We start from the raw sequence: 23,762 nt of genomic DNA, 5'->3' as shown, positions 1-23,762 counted from the left end.
AATTTGGTGGGACTGATACTAAGAAGAAGGGAAGGTATTGGGAAGGTGCAGAGGAGAGAAGGGAAATGGACATAAACACCGCATAAAGGTACAAAGGGCCAGGCATATGTTTTCACTCACAAGACTGTGAATTTTGTAAAGGAAAGAAATTGTGTCTCTTTATGTACTGCTATATTTCTAGTGTCTTAAAATGTGCCCAGCATTTAATCTAGCCAGTAAATATTTGTTGAATGAGTTTTTGCGGAACACACTGAATTGACTGGTTTGCCTGGAGGGCACTTTAATGTGACCTTTTATGGATTGGGATTATTGTAACCATGTTTATTGCTTTAGCTCCATTTTCACTGAATAAGTGAATGAGTATTGGGATTAGTGAAGTTGAGGCCAGAATGCTGAAATTGATAATGCAGAATCTTGAACGCCAAGCTAAGGATTTGGTTCTTATGAAAAGGAAAGAAGCAGAGTTTTGGATCTTACTGTTTACTTTTACTGTTTAATGTAATAAGAGTTCTGCTCTAAGTATATGAGGTGTGATAAAAAATATGGTGAATGTTTAAATAAAAAAATGTATTACAGTAAAAGATACATTGCCATTAATCCCTCTCAAAATACTTCTCCTCACTTGAACACACTTATCCCATCATTCTTGCCACTTTCTGAAGCAGTTCTGGAAGTCCTCTTTCTTGTCTTTACTTCATTCTCCATCATGACAACTGCTCTGTGTTACACACCACTTCTGGAACAGTAATTTCTGTCAAATAAAAACATTACAGTGTGCCCTCTTCCACCTTGTTCACTGGATCTGACACCAAGTGACTTCTGGCTCTTCCCCAAAGTCAAAGTGACATGAAAGGTAAACGTTTTGAATTGATACAGGACATCGAGGCAGCAATGGCAGTGCAACTAAAGACAGTCACGAAAGAGGACTTCCAGAACTGCTTCAGAAAGTGGCAAGAATGATGGGATAAGTGTGTTCGAAGTGAGGCGGAGTGTTTGAGGGGGATTAATGGCAATGTGTCTTTCATTGTAATAATTTTTTTTTTAAATTTAAACATTCATTGTAGTTTCTGATCACACCTTGTACTCTTATTTGAGTGCAGTGTTCAGAAAGAAAGTCTTTCTGTACTTAGGAAAAAAAGGGATATTTTTACATATGATGCTCCCTTTTGAGTTAATTTAAGTCCAATATCTAAATAGTTAGGTATGTATCTAAAACATGCTTTTAAAAATTTGCCTGTATGGATAGTCAACATGTTTTTACACATCAACACAAGAAGTATATTTCTCTTCAACATCATATCAATAATGGTGGTTTTAAGCACTCAATAAAGTGATGAAAGGCATCCACTGTTTTCATTCTTGCTGGTCTATTTGGCATCTGGTAGTGTTAAGCAATTATTCACTGAGACTCCTTGAATCCGGGCACCAGAGTGAGTGTTCCTAGGTGTCAGATTCACCTCTTCATCTACCTGTATCTCTGGACTCTGGCATGGATATTTTAGGCCATAGGGATATATACTTTTCAAACACTGATACTCTGGAGAATTGAAACCTATCCAGATTACAAACCAATTGATCAAATTGAGGAGGACAGCTTATCTTGTTAGATATACTTAGAGGAATTTCTCCTTAAGGTTTTATCTTCATTGAGTGCTTGGACTGTTTATGGGATCAAATCACCACTTGATTGTGATAAACACAGAGTCCTGTATAAATAGGAGTTTTGTTTTGTTTTGTTTTGTTTTGGTGCATGTGTGTTTGCCATAGGGTAGAGTGTAAAGACAGGCTTGCTAATTAAGGACAATTGCTTCTGCCAGCTATGAACTAAAACTGGAGTTGGTTTGAGAGAAGGACTGTGGCGAATGTACAGTGAGCACCAGAGTGGCAGGTGTGTCCTCTACAGGATGGGAGATCATTGTCATTCTTGGCTTCCTTCTCTCTTCTTATCTTCATCCAAACACCCAGCAGGTTCAGAAAGGTAGAGTCCAATTCTCCAGGCAGTGGTCCTCAGTAGGAGGAATTAGAGAAAAGATATCATCTGAAATCATGGATGAAGGTGGGCGCAAAAGGCAGGAGGCTTGAAACTTGAGGTTTCTGAAGTGTAAATATCTTGTGGTTCGAGATTGATTTTTCTTTGATGAATTATTAGAGTCCATTTAGATTTTGTTTACATTAGGAACTGATTTTTTTTAGGCTTCCTAGTGTATGGGAGCACAACTAAAATTCCCTAACCAGTATTGGGAAATTAGAAAATTAAGAGGAGAGTAACCATACACAGTCTCAACATAAGAAGATAATCATTTAATAGTTTTGTATTTGATTTTAATAATGAATATTATGCTATATGTTGTTTTGATGAGGATAATTTGTCTTCCTACCACTACTGCTATGTAATTGTTATGTTGTCATCACCATCATCATCAAATATTTATTAATTCCTTGCTATGACCAAGGCAAGTTCCAGGAAGAGTGGAGAAGATAAATAAATGGAAGCTATCAGATCAGGAGATAATTTTCTATTTAGGACTGAACATATGTCCAGGAGAAGTAAAATTCTAGTGTATGATTTATTCATTCAACAAATGACTATTGAGCTCCATTATGTGCCAGGCACTGTACTCAGTATTTGAGAAATAATGTTGAATAAGATGAGGTAATAGACAAATAAATAAGAATTTCAGTAAATTATAATATGTGAATTGTTGGTGAAGTGTCACAGACAGCAAGTGCTATAGGAAGATATTGTATTGAAAGATATACTGAATAACATATTGGATTGTGTTAGAAGCCAGGATAAAAACATTCTTTTAAGTCTTATGCTGACCTTCAATGAGAGCCTAAGTCATAACTTAAAATAGTTAAGTAATAAATGTGCTGTGGTAACAATGAAAATAATATAGTTGAGGTGCTTTACATTCAGCCCTTCCAGAAGAACACAGGATGGATCTTGTGAAATTTGGTTAAATGGGCCTTCATTTCTCCCTAGTATTAATTGTTTTACTATTTGTTTTTGTCAAAACTCTAATGTTCACATTTGACAAGTGCATGAAGTGCTGATGTTCTGTGGTGTGGATTGAAGAGAGGACCATATGTTTTATATTCTAGGTTGCCAGGTGTCAAGGTTAGTATTCTATTATGAAATCTGGGAAATCTGATCTGCATTTTTTTTTCTTTTGCCTAGGCAATTGATGTTTCCATCTCTGTAAGGAGGGAATTAGAATGAAAGAGAAAATGCTTAGGTGTAATTATCTTTGGATATTTTGTCTTTACCTACCATAAAACTTGTTGCAGAATAGGATTTTGTATCCATTTATTCCATTTTAAACCAACTTGGTATATTTTATTTTCTTTGTATCAGATGAAAGAAATGAGAACTCACTTGTTTACACTTTGAGTTGTTCTGTTCCAGAGTGAAAAATACTAAGCTGGCGGTGGAATTTCTCTCCCCAGAGAGCTTACGAAAAGGTGTTCAGACACTTAACTGCCTGAAATTGTTTGTGTAGAGTTTTGTGTGTCTTAAATTAAAAAAGCAAGAGGCATAAAAATCAAGACTTAGAAATTGGTATTATGAAGGATGGTTCTTCTCTAATTCTAGTAACTTTAGTTTTCCTACTAAGTGAATTTATTTGACAATAAACAAATACTTACAATGAGTGAGCATTTGACTTAATGAATATTGCTTACATAATGTCTTAATTTTGTATTTGCGAAGCATTTGTCAGTTTTTAGAACACTTTTACATTATATCATTTGCACCTCAGTGATTTGCATAGGAGTCAAGGCTAGTGTAGTGATGGTCTTGGTTTTGCTGATGGGGGGCCTGAGGATGACAGGTTATGAGACTTGCCTGTGGCTGTGAGATACGAAGTGGTGAGGTCTGGCGCAGGCCTTCAGATAGCAAATTCTTTTATTATTTTTTATTATTATTATATATTAAGCCCTAAGTTTTTCTTAAATAAATATTCTATTTTAAATCAAAATTAGGTCAGTGAAGTTTCTGGAGGACTGGAAGATATCCCTGGGCCATCGATTTCTCCTCTCTGCAAGCTAAATGACTGCCGGGGAAAGGAAAATATATTTGGGGCTCCCTCCAAGTTATTATTTTATTAATTGCCACTTTTCTTACCAATGCTTATTGTAGATAGTAATCGGGGGTTCTCAGATCAGTTCATAAAAATAATTTCTTTAATAAAATGATCAAATAGATATTATGGAGTTAACTTGCTGCTCATAAACTAATATCATATGGCTTGATATTTAAAAACAGGTTGAGTTTCTAGGAAACAAGGAGCATATTTGTTAATGTATTAAGATTAAGAACTTTGATATAACCACATTGGCTACATACAATATCCACTTCACTCAAGTATTGATAAATTAGACTGTGCACTTAAGAGAACCAAAATAAAGTCAGTTCATTAACTACTGAGTCCTTACATTGGAGCCATAGTTTACACAGATTAAGTTTTGAAGTTAACAGGACCAAATATGTACAGCAAATGAAATCTCTAGGAAGAGAAAAAGGATATATTACTGAGGGTTACTAGTGTGGTGAGATACTTTTACTGTAGTTCTGGTTTAGGACATTTATTATTTTTCTCCTGGACACTTACTAGCACATACATAGTGACTGTAGAGAATTTGCAAATGTCAGAAAAGGACAAGAAGAAAATAATTTCTTGTAACCCTTCTGTTTGAGAACATTTTTGGTGAGAGGAGAAGGGTGAAGTCATTTTAGAAGAAGGCATTAGTACAGCCCTAGAATAACTAACAAAATTTAGGAGCATGCGGAGAGCAGCTGGGAGCATGAGAATATGTGTTGGGGAATAGGTAGAGGTGAGTTTGATTAGCTACATTGTGGTGGACCATGAATTCCAGGATAAGAGATTTGTTGTTCTCAAAGCAAAGGACCACAGAGCTTTTCTAGCCCAGGAATCATATTTTCCAGGTAAGGAAACCAAATTGCGTTACTTAAATTAGTTAGTGGAGGAATTGGGGCTGGAACTCACGTTTCCTGATTATCACGCTAATGTTGCTTCTATTGGGTTGTTGGAAAAGTCATGACATATTTTTCTATGTTTTTCATTGCAAAAATGTGTCATGACTTTTCCGACAACCCAATATTATGTTATCTCCTGTTGCCATTGTTGGTTCTGGGACAGAGGAAAGCGAAGTAAAAGCAGTGTTTTTTATGAGCAAATTTTCAGTCTTAGGAAAAGGATTAGAAGGGGAAATCTTTTGAAATAGGAAAACCAGTTAAATTTATATTGATAATCCAGGCACGAGGTTATACAGAGTGAGAGATGGAGGAATCAGTAATGACTAGAGTTTCAAGCGGGATGAAAAGGAGAAAGGAAGTGTCATTAAAATAAATGAGTAAATTTGGAAAGTAAACTTGTTTTGTGGGTAAGAACAGGTTCAGTTTTGAATAAATTAGGGCATCAAGGAGAAATGTTTTATTAGGCAGACGAGAATATGGAGCTGATATTATAGATGTTAAATTACGCTTTACATATAATGAGGATTGACTAGTAGGATAGTGTGTAATACAGAACTGATCTCTTCACATGATGCAGCTGAGGGCAGTTTATGGAAATATTGTTGCTTCAGGAAAAAATAACTTCTCTATTATATGTGCCACTGAATGAAACATCTGATTAATTTACTCGTATGAGCAAACTCACCTCAAAAAGACCTTTCCTGGTTCTATTGTGTGATTGTATGATGCTTCTTTTTCTCCAATTAAAATATTAGTTGCATATGCCACCACATGTAACACATATTTCTGTTTGTTACAGAAAATGTTGTTACCCTTCTGCCATTGCTGGAGTGGCTTTGTGATATTTTACAACGTGACCACATGCGATTGTATTTCAGTTTCATAATGTTAACTCATTTCATTTGGGCAATGTATTTGCCCTAGCCACTCATCATTTTTTTTTTAATTTATGTGTATGGGTGAAACCAAATATAACAGCTGTTGATGTTTCTAAGAGGTGGTGAACCTGAGCTATTATCTGTATGGTCTATGAAAATTTGAAAGATGGGGCCAGTGTCTTTGCTTACCTTTTCTTTGTAGATTTCTAAAATTTCTAAACATACTTGTTAACTTTATTCATTACTTACTGGTCTGCTTAAATTCTTGGTCCTAGATATTTCCGTAACCTGTGTTCTAGCGTTTATCACATATGTTGTCATCATCTGCCTAGGTTTGAATGCAAGCTTCACTGCTTAGGAGCTGTTTGAACTTGCAAGTAATTCAAATTCTTCATGTTGCAATTTTATCATCTCTAAGATAGGACAGTATTACTGTTATACCTACCTCATGGGCTTGCTGGGAGAATTAAATGATTAAGTATATCAAACTTGAGGAAGAGCCCGGCACATAACAAGTATTCAGATATTAGCTACTGTTGTTACTGATTTACTTTACTCCCTCTCCTGTTCGTGGTTCATCGTTATATGCCCTGGACCTAGAACAGTGTCTGCATTCAATAAATTCTTAAGGACTAATTGAATGAGGAAGAGGGCAGAGGAAGAAGGTGTCACAGGTCTCATAGGGTAAAGAAGCCAGCCTTTTTTTTTTTTTTTACGAGTGCTATTTCCATTCTTGCTCAGCTCCACTCTAGGTGAAAACTTATTTTTCCTTAGTCACTAAGATTTAATGTTACTGATCCTAATAAGGTATTGTAAAGAAAACAGTTTGATTTAATCCAAGTTAGGTGTGGCTAATAGTTGTCCAGTGGCTTTTATACTTTTAAAAAACATGTGCTAACCAAACAGTCTCTTCTTGTTGGTAGTCTTTTTGTTGTCATCATGAATTGAAGGACAGGGCAGGCTAGATAACCTGTAGGGCTCAGAGCAAAATGAAAAGATGGAGCAGGGAGAGAGGGGTTCTAGCTTGGGTGGGGAGGCCAACTTCCCTTTCCCATGGGCTGCCACCTCAAATTGCAGGTGGTCAGCCTCCAAGTGGTCATATCTGGATTTGCTTGGTACCTGAATTGGGTGTAGGCAAGAGGACTCCACTGTGTCACCCACATAATGGACTGTGGCCAATGCCTCCCCCATCCCCTCTCTGCAAACCAGTTCCTGTAGCCTTGTGACTGGCCCTGGTATGGAGGTGATGAAAAGCGGGACTGCAGGTGAAATGGGGCCCTAAATGGAGTTTCATTGTCATATTTAATTTCACATATGAAACACAAAGTCAGAGATACAGTTATTAAGAATTTCAAGAATGTAACCTGTTTCCTATTGTTATCGATCCATATAGATGTACTCAACTTAATGATTTTGGAAAACATGATGCTTTAACTATTTTTCCCATAATTTTGCTACAAGGTAGGTATTATTTCTATTTTACATACCTGCAAACTGAGGCTCAGAGTGGTTGATAAGTACCTTTCCTGAAGTCACACAGCAATTGGCAAAGCTGAGATTTTAAATTGGGAAAGACTTTCTTATTCATTAGCCTGTACAGTTTTCACTGGCTTTAACAAAAATTTTAGTGTTAAATGTACATGACACGTAGGTGTCAGCTTTCTGATGGCAGTTTTAGGAACTTCCCATTTAGTGAATTGTATTTCTAAGTGCTCTGTAGCTTTTAAGCTCTATAAAACTTTTAATCGTTAATAGGGATCTAGTGCTTTATGCAATAATTTGTGCATCTACCTATTTTTCCTTAGCCTTTTGTTCACAAGATTTCTAGATAGCTCAGACTTCTTTCTTTGAGCATGATCTCCAGCCTCAACTCTGTCTGCTGTTACCTTACAGTGGCTTCTGTTGGTTAGTGCTCTCTGTATTGATGGGTCCCTGTGTGTCAGAGAACATAAGAGAAAAAAATGAAGGACTCCTGAAAGGACACTAGCATCACTTTTTAAAAAGCTTATTAAAAAAAACATCTGAAGTGACTTCAAGGGATGTTTAAAGTCTTTTTTGAAAAGCTTTGTTTACTAGTAGCCTTCTGTTCCCAGGACTTAATGATTGAGAATATAGACTGCAGTCAAACAGACCTGACTCAAATCCTGCTTCTGCTTTATGACCTTAGGACTTTGGACATGCTTCATAAACTCTTTAAGTCTCAGCATCTTTACCTTTGAAATAGGAGTAATACTAACACTCACTCCCAGGATATTTGAAGATCACATGAACTAAGGCATATGCTGTGTTTAGTGTGGTACCTGGCACATAGAGTGTTATCAGTAAGTGTTAGTAATATTGTAGATTGAAGGCGAGGCTTGGAAGAATAACCCAGGGATACAGTTTGTGCTGAATTAGAGTGATATGCAGTAGATGTGCCCTCTATGGACTAAGGGGTGACAATGAGACCACAGTGACAGTCTCTTGAGGTCCTAGTCCCAGGTTTGGTGGACTCAGCTTCATCATGAGTGTTTAACTATGGGGTATGTAATGATTTGATCCAGAAGTCCTTGAGGTGAAGGTGTATATGCTCATATGTGAATTCAACAAACATATATGAAGCACCTTCTACTGCCAGGCACTACGCAGGTACCATTGATTAAAAGAAAACTGTCTGCCTCTGTCTTTGTGGAGCTCATATTCCAACTATGGATAAATATACTGATGCAACATGCTGTACTGTAAGGTACATACAAAATGCCCTAGGGCATCAGATGATTTGGAAGGAAGTCATTCTTTATTGACACTTTAACTTCAAGGGTGAGAAATGAGAATTTTCTTATAGTGGAAACATTATCAGTAAGTCTGATGAATTATTTTGATAGTTTTCAGTGTGATTCTTTTTTTTAAAGATTTTTATTGGGGTATTGGGGGGATGGGAACAGTGCTGGGGAATTGGGTGAAGGGGAACAGTCAAGTTGCTGTTGTTTTGTTCTTCAGTCTAGTTGTGGAGGATGTTGCTTCACTGGCCCAAGTTGGCACCATCATTGCGCTCTTCCCAGGTGAGGCAGATCAGTCGCCGGCTTCTGGACGGCCGCTCACAGCGGCTGCTGGCCGCTCACGCTGGCTGCTGGCTACACATGGTAGCTCATGGCAACCCACTGCCACAGGGGCTGCAGCCTACGCCGTCGCCGGCGACTCATGGCAGCCCAGCTCCAGGTTGAGCTGTTGTTCAGCATCTTAGCTGTAGAGGGCAGTGTCACCGGCCCTCATATGTGGGATCCGAACCGGGGCCCTCTGGCGTCCCAAGCCAGTTCTTAACCATCGCGCCACTCGGCCGGCCCAGTGTAAGTGATTCTTAACCAAACATATTTAAAATGTAGCTTAACTTTGGCTATTTAACTGAAAGCATCCTATCTTTAAACTTTTCTGTCAATTTTATTTATCCCAAATCTTCACAAATTGGATAAATAGAAGTTATAGGTAAATTCTTGTTGTCCTCTTGATTACATAAAGACACTCATAGCTTCAGTGTATAAAAGGGTTTCTTAACCCAACAGAGTGGGTGTGTTTTACAAATGAATGTTTACACTCATGGGAAATACTGTTGGGATTTGGGGAGAAGTGAGTTTAATAATAGATAGCATAACAAAAATATCAACTAGCACAATAACAATTAGATGTTGACAATTAAGAATATTAGCTTCACTGTATTAAACACTAACAGGAACAATGCTAGGAAATATATATACTTCTGTAGTGTATATAAAAGACTAAAATATATTATTATATATAATAATTCAAATCCATGTATCACAACATCATATGGAAGAAATTGTTTTCCTCATTTTATAGATGAAGGAGCTTGAACTTGAGAGCATATAAAACTACTATGTCATAGAACCAAAACTGAGTTTCAGAATCTTTGCTTTTCACCTTTTTATGTTGAATACAACCATTTCTCACTTAACAGAACTGATAATATAATAACTTAAATTACAAATGTATTATCCAAACTTGAAGAATTTGAGCCCAAAATCTATGCTACCATTTTAGCTCATGAGTCTTCCTAGTGCCAGTTGAAGTGAACAAAAACTTTGGAATTAAAACTTACTAAAGTCTGGCAGTTTGCTCATATTTGTAAACAGTCATGACTTTTCCAGTTTCATTGTATTAGCAGTACTTAATAAAGAGACCAGGTTACTTACAAATAAAACAACATTTTAGAGGTAAGCAATGGAGAGAAATATCTACTAGTTGAGACATTAGTTATTATTATTTAGTTAAAACATTTTTTCCTGTAGTAACATGAAGTTAAAATTTAAGTTCTTAAAAGTACTTATAACATTTGAGGTACCATTTTTTGATGTACTACATTTGTCAGGTTAAAAAAATTGTATTGTGGAAAATATCAGATATACAAAATACACAGAATAATATAATGAGCCGTGATGTAGCCATTGTCTAGCTTTAATAGTTATTAACTCTTGGGTACTCTGTTTCATTCGTCTGCTCATTTTCCTCCCTTGTGAAACAAAGCTGATGTCAGTCATACCATTTCATCTGTAAACATTTCAGTACGTTATTCCAAAAAATAACACCTTTAGAAAGATATAACCATAATTTAATGATTATACCTGAAACTAAAAGTTAATAATCCTTTAATATTATTAAGTATTCAGTTAATGTTCAATTTTCCAATGGTGTTATAAAAATCTTTTTACATTTTGTTTGAATCAGGGTCCAGATAAAGCCCTTTATGATTGGTTAATATGTATTTTAATATCTCTTTTAATATATGGATATTCCCTTCCACCTTTTTTTTTTCTCCTTGTAATTTATTTGTTGAAGAAACTGGATTATTGGCCTCGTAGAATTCCCCACAGCTAGATATTGCTGATTATGCCTCTGTGGGTGGTGTTCAACATGTTCCTCCATCCTACATATTTTTTATATAGTGGTAGGCTCTAGGGACCTAATCAATTCAGATTCTTCTTCTTCCTTCTTCATTCCCCCCTCCCTTCCTCTTCTTTCTTTTCCTCCCTTCACTCTCTCCATCCTCCTCATTTCCTGCCTACTATGAGTGGTATTTCTTCTTCCATCAGGAGACATATAATGTGTAGTTGTTTTTCTTTGTTTGATGCTAGCAGCTGTTAGGCCCAGACACTTTGATTCATTAGGAGTTGCAAAGTATGACATTTTAATTGTCATTTTACCTCAATTTATTATCTGGACTACTTTACAAAGAAAAACTTCCCCTCAATCTACAATTTGTTTAGCAATTGTACAGTTTGTTTTAAAAGTTTGGATAAATGCTTGATTCTTTTTCAGTTTCTGAGTTTTTAATGGTATAAATAATTGGGGAAATTTTGAAGTATTTACAAAAAGCACCTGGAGAATATACAATAGTTATAGAGCCAAATCCTAAACATGTATTGATAAACTAGCAAAAATGGAAAATAATTTGTTTTGGAATGTGGAAAGTTTTTAATGATAATAGCTTTTAAAAACAGCTTTGAGAGGCATATACCTTCTATAAGACAGTAACGTTGCTGGGCATTTAGTTAATCCTTAGGAGTACAGCGGTGAAAAGCATGGGCTCTGAAGCCAGGCTTCCTGTATTAGAACTTTGGTTCTTCACTTAAACCAGTGCAACTTTGGTGCGTTACGTACTGTCTCTGTGCCCCAGTTTTCTCATCTGTTAATCAGGATAATAATAGAGCCTCTAGTAGAGTTGTTGAGGACTGAATGAGTTCATAGACGTTAGACACTTAGAACAGACCCTGGCACATAGGAAGCTCTCAATAAATGTTAACTGTTGCTTTATCGTTATTTGTCTTTGCTCTTATAGCAGAAAGAAGGAGGGCGGGAACTTCTGATGCTTGGTTTTATCCATGTCCCAGAGTCTTCTGATATTTTTTTTCTCATCCATTTCATATGTTCTAGACTTCTTAAAATCACATTTTTAACCTCTACTGAATTAAAGTGTCTAAGCATTGTACATCAGCAGCTGGTAACAGCACAAAAAAAGAGATAACCAAATATTATATGTTTCTTGCTTTTTATAACTAAATACTATTAAATTTTATTTAGATATACTGTGGTGTTTTCTATTGAACTGTGAGCTTTTGAGGGGAGAGACTTTATACTTTATAATATAGTCCTTGGTATTAGTTATGAGACTTAAACCCCTAACATTTGCTTCATTAACTATATTAAGATCTCATTTGTTGAGTTTGCCTAGTATAATAACATAACTTGACAAATTCACAAACAAGTGAATATCCTAGCTGTCTACTACATGAGTTAAAGTATAATCCTTTAAATATTAGGATTTTAAAAAATTTATTTTTAATCTATGGGATTGTCGGAAAAGTCATGACACATGTTTGCGATAGATGGCACTAGTTCATTTTTGGAAGTATTAGAGTCATTCGCATCTATGTTATTGCCATGTCATTTGACAGCTGACAGTTCTAGCTTCATTATAAAAAAAATTGAGCGATTTGGTTGAGTTTTGGAGATTTCACAAGTTGAAGATGGAAGACCAAACTGTGCATGCATTTTTGCCTATTTTACTGTTTTACTTCATAAAGGGAAGAACGCACAGCAAGTTTGTGAAAAGTTACATAAAGTTTATGGTGACAGTGCTCTACAAGAACATCAGTGCCAATGATGGTTCACGAAATTCTATTCTGGTGATTTTTATCTCAACGATGTTCCTTGGTCAGGGAGGCCTACTGAGGTTGATGATGACAAAATAAAGGTATTGATTGAATCAAACCCACATTACACACACGAGAGATTGCAGAAACATTGAACATCCATCATTCAAGTGTTCATGACCACCTGAAGAAGCTGGGATACGTAAACAAGCTCGATATTTGGGTTCCACATGAACTTGAAGTTCATTTGACAGCGCGTATAAACATCTGCAATATGCTCATTAAATGTGAGGAAAACAATCCTTTTTTGAAGTGACTGATAACTGGTGATGAGAAGTGGATTGTTTACAACAATGTGGTGCGTGAATGGTCTTGGTCCCGAAGTGATGATTCGCCTCAAATGACATCGAAAGCAGACATTCATCAGAGAAAGGTTATGCTCTCAGTGTGGTGGGATTTTAAAGGTGTTGTGTTTTTCGAGCTCCTACCAAGGAACCAAACAATCAATTTGAATGTGTACTGTTGGCAGTTGGACAGTTTGAATGAATCCATCATCTAGAAACGTCCAGAGCTTGTTCATTGTAAAGGAGTTGTGTTCCATTGTGACAATGCGAGACCACACACAAGTTTGATCACCCATCAGAAATTATTGGAGCTTGGATGGGATGTGTTGCCACACCCACCATACTTGCCTGACCTTGCGCCGTCAGACTTCCACTTGTTTCGCTCTCTTCAAAACTCCTTGCATGGTATAACGTTCAATTCAGATGAGGCTGTAAATCAGCACTGTGGTCAGTTTTTCACAAATAAAGATAGATCCTTCTACAAATGAGGAATTAGGAAGCTCACTGAAAGATGGCAAAGGTTATCAAATAAAACGGGTAATATGTTATTGCTTGATCTTTGTTGTTTATATAAATAAATGACCTTTGAAAAACATAGACAAAATATGTAATGACTTTTCCGACAACCCAATATTACAGTAATTTTTTATAAGCATCAAACACTTTCGAGCTTTCTTAAACAGAATATAATTCATCACTATGCATACTATTTATTTGGGTTGTAATATAGTGTATCATTGGAGGCTATTGATATATACATGGTTATTTGGTTTTATCAAATATCCTCAGGATGGCTTATACATTTTTTCTTTTCACCTTATGTCTTATTTTTCTCTTGTTATAACTTACCAATTTCTTTTTGCTATCATTTCTTTCTACTATGTCTATCAGCCCTAGCTCCCCAAATTCGAATTTAATGCTTCTGACCAGGTCTTCTGCTGTGAATTGATTACCCACTTTATTAGAACTTTAAAAAAAATAACATTAAAAAAGATCTAAACTGAGCTTGAACGCATCTTCTCAGAGTAAAATACACAAGTTTAGCACATAGACTATATGGCATCTATTTTAACTAGCCATATAACTTTTTAATTTACTTTATGACATTACCAAGGTTAATGTGTGGCCTTTTGGCAAGTGAGATTTTACTATATTCAGATCTGAACTGAAGAAGGAAATGCTGATATTCAGTATTTCCAGTGTTAACTTATAGAGTTGGGATTCAAATTCAGACCTCTCCTACTCCAAAGTCCATTTTCATTGCTGTTCGACTTATGTGACAGAGAAGTCAGTATGTTAATTATTGCAGTTTTACAAAATTATATGGTATTAGTGGTAGTGTTTGATTTAAAACACAAACTCTGTCCTTGTCTTATTATTGACATTTTTCTCTATCTTAGCTTTTAAAAAATATTCATACATTTGGATGGGTTCTTTAAACACCTAATGGATGGGCACATATTTAAAATGTATTTTATAGCATTTTAAGTTCTACAGATACAGGTCATTTAATAACATGCACTTTGAGTATAGGTCTGTATTTTAAATACCTTGGTTACTATGTTTATTTATAGGCCTTGAGCTGAATATAGGAAGTCCAACTACATATAGGAAATAATTGAATATGCCTATTCAATTTATAGATTGTAAAATGCTAGAAAAATGTAAAAAAGATAAAATAAAGTACCTTTGAGGGATTTTGGGTTAGATGTGGATTCACATCCTAGTTTGTCTTAGAATCTTAGTTTGTTCAAAACTTCCAAGGTATTACAAGGATTAAATCAGACAGTGTGTTAACATTCCTACCACAATATTTGATCCTTTATGCTCTCTTTTTCTCTTTATCATTTCCATCCATATAATTTTGGATCTAGATAAAAACAGAACAAAAATATAAGTAAAAGAGAACATTAAGCAAAAGCAACTACAGCTTTCATATGGTGCTTCAAAATGAATGATATTTTACTTCTATTCATTTATTTTTTTTTTGCAGGTCACTTTTAATACAGCTCTCATTGGACTGAAGTAGAAACAGAAGAATTAGAGCATATTTTCATTTTGGAGGTGAGTCCATTTGTAGAAAAATTAGTGTATGTAAAGCAGTCTGCTGTTTCTTAAAGAATTTTTTCATTTGCATGTACTCAGAGAAACATAACGATTATCCGTGAAATGCTGTTAGTGTGGAGTGGTGATGAGAACCCTGGCACACAGGCGCTTTCCCCCAACACCGGCTCTGCTGCAGGTGCCTGGTTACTTCTCTGTGTCAATTTGTTTCTTTTAAAACTGGGAATGATATGGCTTTTGGCTCTGCTTACCTTTCAGATTACATGTTGTAAGACTAAATTGAGATCATGGACATGGAAGTGTTTTATTAAGAAAAATGTAAGGTGGAAGTATTAATATTGTGAACTGTCACAGGGCATTCAATGGAAATGAACTGTTAGATGCAGAGAATCTTTTTAAGTGTGAAAATTTTGAATGCAATTGTAGCATCATGTCCCTGGCATAGTAGGTAGTAAGGCAGAGCCATCTTATATATTGTTTCTGAAAAAACCTGCTAGCACAAAAGGAAGAGAAGAGGACAATAAGAGGCAGAAGTGGTGGAGAAAGAAAGCAAAACCAGTTAGATGGTCTTGAAAGCATTGGAGTTTCTAGAACTACAGTTTTCTTTACTTACTAGGAAACATTTGAAAGAATTATTAATCTATGGATTACTAAACATGTAGTTTCCATTAAAGACCTGTTTCCATTGTTTTCAGTATTTTTACATTCAAAATTTTACATTCTTTCTGTGGATAAAAAAAAAAAAAAGTCTCGTTTTGATTTTTCCCTTCCCTGGAGTTTCCCCTGTTCGTCTGAACGTCATGGAGTATGCGGTGTAAGGCTTAGTGAAACTGAACTGGTGTTTGTCCTGACTCCATCAGTTTTTTTGTTTGGCTGATTGGTTTTCTTTTTAATTTTTCATTATTTCTCCTTTTGTTCATCAACCCACCAAGTATAGTCATCATCTTATCTCTTTTTGGACTGAGGTTTTTTCTTACATATCCTCTTATTCTTGGTCCCCCAAAATGTATACCTAGGCTTTGTAAAGGTGCCAGGATAGTATTTACCAAATGTGGTTACTGTATTTCTTTCCAGTAACTATGTTTTGAGACTATTTACCTATATCTTCAAAAAGAAATACTGGTTAGATGGTAGTACAATTTCTATTTTCATGTATATACCCTTGGTTAGGTGTTAACTGATTCTAGTGTGGTGGTCGTTACTCTGTAGCTACATGATTTGGCCATCTTCTGTCTAATGTTGCAGCTGCTATCTGTGTCTTAGCCTAGAGGAAAATGTTCTATTTTCCTCACACAATTTACTTATTCGTTCTTCAGTTCCCTGCTAAGTGACTGAGAAGGTTGTGTTCAGGGCCTTTCATGATGATTAGTGACCTGTCCTTTAAACTCCAGACCTACCTCAACAGTTTTAATTCTCTGGCTGCCACTCTAACCTCTGATTTATTGCTTGGCTGAGTCATCTGGCTACTACTTTTTTGTTCTCTTTATACAATTGCAAATTATATTCTTTTGTATCTTTAAGAAATGTTGCTTCTCTGCCGGCAGAGTGGCTCAGTTGGTTAAGAGCTCGCTCAAGAGTGCAAACTATGAGCAACAGGGTTGCCAGTTCAATTCCCGGCCCGAGCTGAGCTGCCACTGAGCTGCCAACAGGTGGCAGGATGGCTCAGCTTAAAAAAAAAAAAAAGAAAGAAACGTTCCTTCTTACTTGGTAAACAATTGGCTTATTTAGTTTCACTTATAAGTTATTTCTTTTGTTTTCCAAAAATTAATTGACCAGGCCAAAGAAAGATAGTTGTAAGGAGTTTTACCAATATTTTTTCAAGATACTGTAGGAGGAGGTAGCAGAAATGTCTGGGTTCATAGTCTTTGCTGTCTAATTCTTGTAAATTTTTGGGCATTTATCCTCTCTGAGCCTCAGACTTCACAGTTATAAAATGGGAATAGTGTTATAGAATTGTTAGGAGTAAATGAGATAGCACACAGGAAGTGCCTAGTACAGTATGGAGCACAAATATAGCAGGTCCTGGAATAACATGTTTTTTTTCAGCATCATTTCATTATAACATTCATGAGATGTTGTAGGAACTTAATTCTTGCTTATATCAGTTTGCCTGTGGTAAAATTGGTTTCATTAGATGTTGTTTCATTTGAAGTCTCAGAACCTATAAATTATGTTAAGTGAAGACTTACTGTACATGCTTCGATAGTGCTTGTCATCGCCGATTACTCTTCCTTTACCTTGTTGTCCTCATTGTCATGATTCTGTGGAAAAGCCCAAAGGGAGTTTTATACAGGTGACTTCAAAACGGAGTGCAACATTGATAAAGGGCCTTTGCTGTTTCAGTAGATGACCTTAAGAAATTTTGTGTAGTTATGTGTTCTTTGATACACCATTCATCTTCATTAAGATGAGAAAGTCCAGGCTTAGAGATAGTTCAACATATCTGACTGAGATTACCACAGATGTATGGAAATGGGTTAATTGGTCACTAAGGAGCTGTTTCTAGAAATAGTGTTAGAGTTTTATGAAATACACCATTTAACTTCAGACTTAACTGCTCTCAGAAGTAGGCAGGTATTTAAACTATTTACCTTTGCAAAAACAACATAAAAAAGTATTAACCACTTTTTAAAAATGTATTTTTTTTCAGTGTGTGTATCTGTTTTATGGATATGATGAAAGAATTCTACCATGAAATCAGATTTTAAAGAATAGACATATATAGTGATGAATAATCCAGCTTTTTTTGCCTATACACACACTTTATTTTCTGTCTTTCATTTCAGAGTATGAGAATACAGCTGTAGAGGTTAGATAACCGTACATCCAGTGACTTTTTGCTGTCAGTTTGGTGATGATTGAAACTATTGACGCTTACATAAAACTGAATGAAATCTTTTTTAAGAGTACTAAAAAAATGATGTTTCTATTCAGAAAATACTCTAGATTTTTAATCTTTAGCATGAAATTCACATGAGGTGAAAAAGTCTTGAGTGAGTGAAACATTTAAAATGGTGAAAACTTATTTAAAAATTTTATATTCTGAATGTAACTCTTCAGAATACTTTGAAAAGAGAATAAACATTTCCAAGAATATAGGATTCTGTTTAGTGGATTTGATTAAATCAGTGGAAAAACTTGGATAACAGTTGCCCAGAACATTTTGATTATTCTATTCAAAAAGGATTTATTTCTGTATCATATAAAGACACACTTTTAAAATACTTTAAGATATATGGCTGACTGAAATTTTTGCATGAAATGCATTTCTGAAATGAGAAAATGGGATATTCTAAATATTATATGGAGGCTTGTCATATGTGAATCCATTTTTAAGGCAATATTCAACATCTAATAGACCTTTTGTGCTATTGAAGAGTTTCTTATTTATATGGAGATAAGTGAGGTCATGAAGGTCATGAAGTTCATCTCTTTTTTTTTTTTTAGTTTATGGGAGGGATAATTATTTTTTGAGGAGGAGTTTAGGAAAAAGGGTCTGTATTATAACTTGAGAACATGGTTATTATGCGGAATATGTTATTAGACTTTTACGTTATAGAACCAACAAGAAATGAAGTGTTGATACTGATACTGAAATAAATTTATAGTGTGCCTAGTTGTCAAGTTTGTACCGTAGTTTGCCATGTATAATGTGCTCCCATGTATAATGTACACCCACGTTCTTGGCCCAAACTTTTAGGGAAAAAAATTTTCATTTTAATTTTCCAAAGGATTTTACAAAAATTTTAGTAAAGATATCAGCTAGTTTGCTAGCTCCTACCTAAGTGTGTGAAGAAAAATGTTGCGCTGTTCACTCTTCATTTGTTCAACAAAACCAATTATCGTATTCCAGGATATTATTTTGCATACGGATATTGTTATTTCTAGAGTTACACTTTTAACTCACAAGCATAAATTAAAGAATTAAAAACATTTATATAGATATGGAATTAGTACTACCCATGTATAATGCGCTTCCTTATTTTTCCCTCACAAATTTGGGCAAAAAGGTGTGCATTATACATGGCAAAATATGGTAATTTTCCTTAGTAACTTAGAAAGCAAATGTAGAGATGGTTGAGTAGTAGTAGGCCAAAGTAAAGATAAGGTCCCTACCCTCAAAAAAGTTCAGTTTCATTTTCAAATTAGAATTCTCTCTCTCAAAGCCGCTTAGTTTCTAAGCGCCCAACTCACAGAAGCAGTCTAGTTCCAATGTATCTTATTGAATCTTTATTTTTCAGTTCATCTAAAGACCCTAGCTCAGTGCTTGGAATAAACATTGGTTAAATTAAGCAGGCAGTATGGCATCAAGTGCTAAACGGAAAGGCTGAGCTTTCATTCTAATAGTGGTTTAAAGCACCAACACCTCTTATCTATAGAGGAATTACGTTGGTCTTCTCTTCAGAAACCATACAAGCAAGAAAAGAGCATAGCGTGAAATACTTAAAGTGTGAGAAAACCAAAACCACCAACCTAGAATGCTGTATCCCGCATAATTATCCTTCAAAACTGAAGGAGAAATAAACTTTCTCAGATAAAACAACCACAGCACAACTGTGAATTTGTCAGCTCTACACTTGCCTTGAAAGAATTGTCGAAAGAAATATGATTGGTATATATTCCAGTCTGTGCCTTGTCTTTTTATTAATTGTGTCTTGTAGCACATTTTTATTGATTTGAATATTTTGCTACCAAAGCTTGGTATTAAAATATAATGTGTTTCAAATATTTTTGGAAATCGTATCTCTGAAATGATCACTTTCAGTGAGGGTATTCATAATCTTAGATATGTATTGTTCTCTCGCATTCAAAGTAAGTCACAAAGCATTAGCATGGGACTTGTGTTTTCATGCAAAAGGTATGAGCTCTTCTCAGGTAGATACAGTTGTGTTAGGAGTAATGCCTGACCTTTCAAATTCAATTAATGACTCAGCACCCAGGAGAATGTTCCTGATTATTGTCGCTGTGTTTTTGTAACATCCTCTAAGGTTCTTTGTCCTGAGGAACAGATTACCTTTCCATGCCTCAGGAATCAATCTTGTTTTTAAAAGGGCCAGTGTTGTGGTTACTTAAAGCTTCATCTCTTGGACTGTTACTAGTTTGGCACTGGACACTGTGTAAATTATATACATACATGCACCCCCAGATCACTCCCTGGTTTGAAAATGGAATCTATGAATTGGTTTCTGTGTCTGTTTTAAGAGCTATTACCATGGTGATGAATAGTCTGCTTAGTTTTATGGTTGGCATGATTCTTCCTGGTTAAGTCACCTGTGTTTTCTTACTACCAGTTGCCTACACTTTGGGTTAATTTTTCCATCCAGTTAAATTTCCATCACTAAAAAGGAAGTAGTTATAATGCAAAACTAATGATTTTGTAGAATTAGCTACATCAGTGGCTTTAATCTGTTGATTATTTCCTTTTAGTGCTAACTAATAGGAGTTTACTCATTTCACACAGCTTGAAACCTTTCCACTGTGTTTGGAATCGATGGGGAATTATACTACGCTACAGTTGTAAACTTTTCATTGTTTGTTGAGGCATTATGGGAGAAGAAGAAAACCATCAAAAGCATATTGATAAGGGAAATTAGACTTATCCATTCTTGATTTTAGTGAGTCAACATTTCAAATACTTTGCTTTACTGTATTTAATAAACTGTGGCAATGGGTTAGCCATCTTAAAGTGAAACCTGTGGGTATCTACAAACATTAAAAGAAATGCTAAGGTGTTTCAGTTAGGTTTAAAATATAACACAAGAATGAGGAGGGATGAACACGAGTGGAACAATGAATGTGGGATAATAAAATGAGTCGTTGATTTGGAGAGATATACTGTATGCCAAATGGTCAAACTGGATACAATGACATTTCCTACTTGGGGTCAATGCTCCTATAGCAAACCCAACTGTATAAAGTCCTAGATGTTTAGACATTAAATCAGTCAGGAAAACAGAACCAGATGCCAAAGGCCCTGTGAGAAATTCAAAACATTGGTTACTAGTGCACAACTCAGGTTTAACCAAACAAAGTAATAATATATCCTGAGTAGAATGATGATTTAAGAGAGCTAGTGAATTTCACACCCTCAAAAAAATACCACTTACTGAATTACAGTCATTCTTATTTATTTAATCGTTTAAATCTAAGGAGTCATATGAGACAAAGTTTAAATTAGTTTAGTTCTGGTTATGATATGTCTTCTCTAACTCATAACTCTCAGTAATCAAGATGGTTTTCCATTTAGTTTGAATTAAAGGGATTTTCCTCTTGTTTACTTCTACATCATTAATAAAATGGTAATAATTATTTCTGCTTCTAGGATGACTTTATGATTTCATTTCTATCTGTCTAGCACACATCACATTGTTGGCACTCATAAGTCTTTATGTATTCATTCTTTCAGAAGGCAAAGGGGACTCGGGCAGGATAACTTATCACCAACTTAACAATAAATTAAAAAAAAAATAAAGCTACAGAATGTCACTTCAAAACCTGCCTCTTATTGTCGTCTATATATTTTGAGGAATGCCTGTTGTATCAGTCACATCTCCAGGAAGAAAGCATTATGTACGTATGTATGTATGTATGTATGTATGTATGTATGTATGTATGTATGTCTCTTCACTATTTGCTGTCTCTCCATGGATTTCCAGGCTTTTGACAAAACCTGGCACTTCCCTCTTGACTGTTTCATAAATTCACCTGGCATGTATCACTATAGAACTTTTATTCTAGTTCTTTTAGTTGGACTTTGGCATAAACAGTATTTAAATTCTACTGAGCCAGTGCAGCCTTCTCTAGGTGATTTTTTTTTCTTCTCTGCCAACCACAGGAACTGAATTTTACAGCCCACAGGTGAATACAAAATTAGTCCCCTCCCCAAATCCCATCACTCTATCATCCTTGACAATAATTATCCCTCTTGTTTCTTGCTGTTTTTCTGCTTGTATCCTTTGTTCTTCAACTTGTCCTTCTTATGAAAGAAGTAGCTAATCCTCTTCCTTATCGGGCTCTTTAATTTCTGCTCTGATCTTTATGCATCAGCTGACACAAAACCTTTCTAATCTTACTGGAAGAGAAGTGGCAGTTGCTTCCTGAAAACTTTCTGTCTGATTTTTCAGTTTTTATAATGGATTTCTCACTGGCCATCATATTAAATCTTTAGATCTTTTATTTATACTTAAGTATAATTTTATTAGATTATTAGATTTATTAGATTATTAATTTATTAGATTTATGTTGTATTCAGTATTTATGCTATACCTATGTTACTTGTATGTGTTTAGCTTAATCTGTGTTACAGATATAGAATATGTAACAGATACATATAGAACCTGATTCTATATCTGTAACACAGATTAACCTAAATATAGAATCTGTAACACAGATTAACTTAAAGGGCAAATTATCTGTCTTATTTATGAACCAGTCAGCATACTCATGTGAGACAAATTTTAACAAATGCTTAAGACACAATAAATTTATAATGAATAATAATAAATACTTGTTTACTGGTAGCTTATAAATTTTTAAATTTATATATTTTTTCCTCGTTCATATTTTTTTCCTCGTTCATCTCTGTGTTCTTTGATGATGATTCAAGGCTGGGCTGTTGTAATGAGATATCTGCAAGTCTGATGTCCAAGGTCATTACCGAGGTGTGGGTGAGTCACCATATGACTAAGAGTCATTGGTGTGATCTATTGTATAAATTTTGATTGGTTAACAGAAGGATGAGAATTAAGAATAATGCAAATGAAAGTGCTGTACAAACTATATAATGTGTGCATGAGATCATACTTTTTGAGAATGGTTTCAGGCAGTGCACATTTAGTAGTATGAGATAAAGTACGTTGCTGTTGTAATTACTGACAGTCCCCATAAATGAGTAGAAATTGGTTTAGAAACCTAGCAGGTAAGTATAAGATCTGCTGGTTTATCATGACTTATTGGCATGGATCCTTGGGTTAGTGGCATCCTAATGGATGCAGAATAGTGTTTGTCTTGAAGTAAATGAAGTGGATTTTTTCATGGTTCCTAACAGGATACCTAGGGTTGAATGACCTTTTGTAGATGTTGAATTTTATTTCATTGTTAAATGGATCAAAATGATATAAATTGTACTGAAGAACCGTTATTTTCATGCATTGTATGCTATTTTAATTTTTTGGGGGGAGGACCTTAAAAATTGGTAGGTTTTAAAAATAAAGCAATATCCATTACTTGCAGATACTGAGATGTCTATAAACAGGCCCCCTTACAAAGCAAAACAATGCGAGGACAATTTGCATGGGAGTTATGCATGTGTATGTGTCTTTCTAAAAGATCCATGTAAAAATCTATTTAAAATCCATGTAGGTGACTATTTAATATATACATATTATACCACAGCAGCCAAATTTTAAAATAGAATTATAGCTGATTTGAGTTAATTTCTGTATTTAAAGGCGTAGAAAACTTTTGATGAAATGTATTAATATTCAGAAAAGCTACCTTGCTCTTTCTGAATCTTAGCCTTCCCAAATGTTGAAGTGCATTAATAGAGACTTTCTGGTGGTATTTAAAACATGTCATATGTGTCAGGTGCACATATGGGAGTCTGGGATGAGGAATCGGTTTTTACATCAAGTTCTGAAAGCTTATAAGACATAGGGATTGATTGACTGACTGACAGGTGATATTTTGATTTCATATTAAGAAGCTATAGATCTTTCTTATTATGTCAATGAATACTGTAATACTCAAAGTCAATAAGAAGCAAAGAAAGAATAACAAGCATCCCTAAATACATGCAGGGATGCTTTAAGTATCATCATAGTCAAAGTATTGG

General features: G+C 35.1%; 1 protein-coding gene across 2 annotated transcripts in view; it reads left to right on the top strand.

Annotated features, from left to right (window-relative positions):
* Nucleotides 1–22,596, top strand: part of LOC109383156 (uncharacterized) — a 59,909-nt gene extending 37,313 nt beyond the window's left edge. Inside the window, exons 2-3 of one of the 2 annotated variants that reach the window (XM_019643308.1) lie at nucleotides 14,859–14,929; nucleotides 22,536–22,596. In XM_019643308.1, coding sequence (XP_019498853.1) covers nucleotides 14,859–14,894 — 36 coding nt within the window. In that variant the 3' untranslated portion in view covers nucleotides 14,895–14,929; nucleotides 22,536–22,596. Of the gene's footprint in view, nucleotides 1–14,858; nucleotides 14,930–21,335; nucleotides 21,500–22,535 lie in introns of those variants that run through there. The other variant, XM_019643307.1, reaches the window with a different exon arrangement.
* The last annotated feature ends 1,166 nt before the right edge of the window (nucleotides 22,597–23,762 follow it).

Source organism: Hipposideros armiger, unplaced genomic scaffold (genome assembly GCF_001890085.2).
Source record: "Hipposideros armiger isolate ML-2016 unplaced genomic scaffold, ASM189008v1 scaffold_76, whole genome shotgun sequence".
NCBI classification, from domain to species: Eukaryota; Metazoa; Chordata; class Mammalia; order Chiroptera; family Hipposideridae; genus Hipposideros; species Hipposideros armiger.
This window is presented reverse-complemented; position numbering and strand designations above follow the sequence as displayed.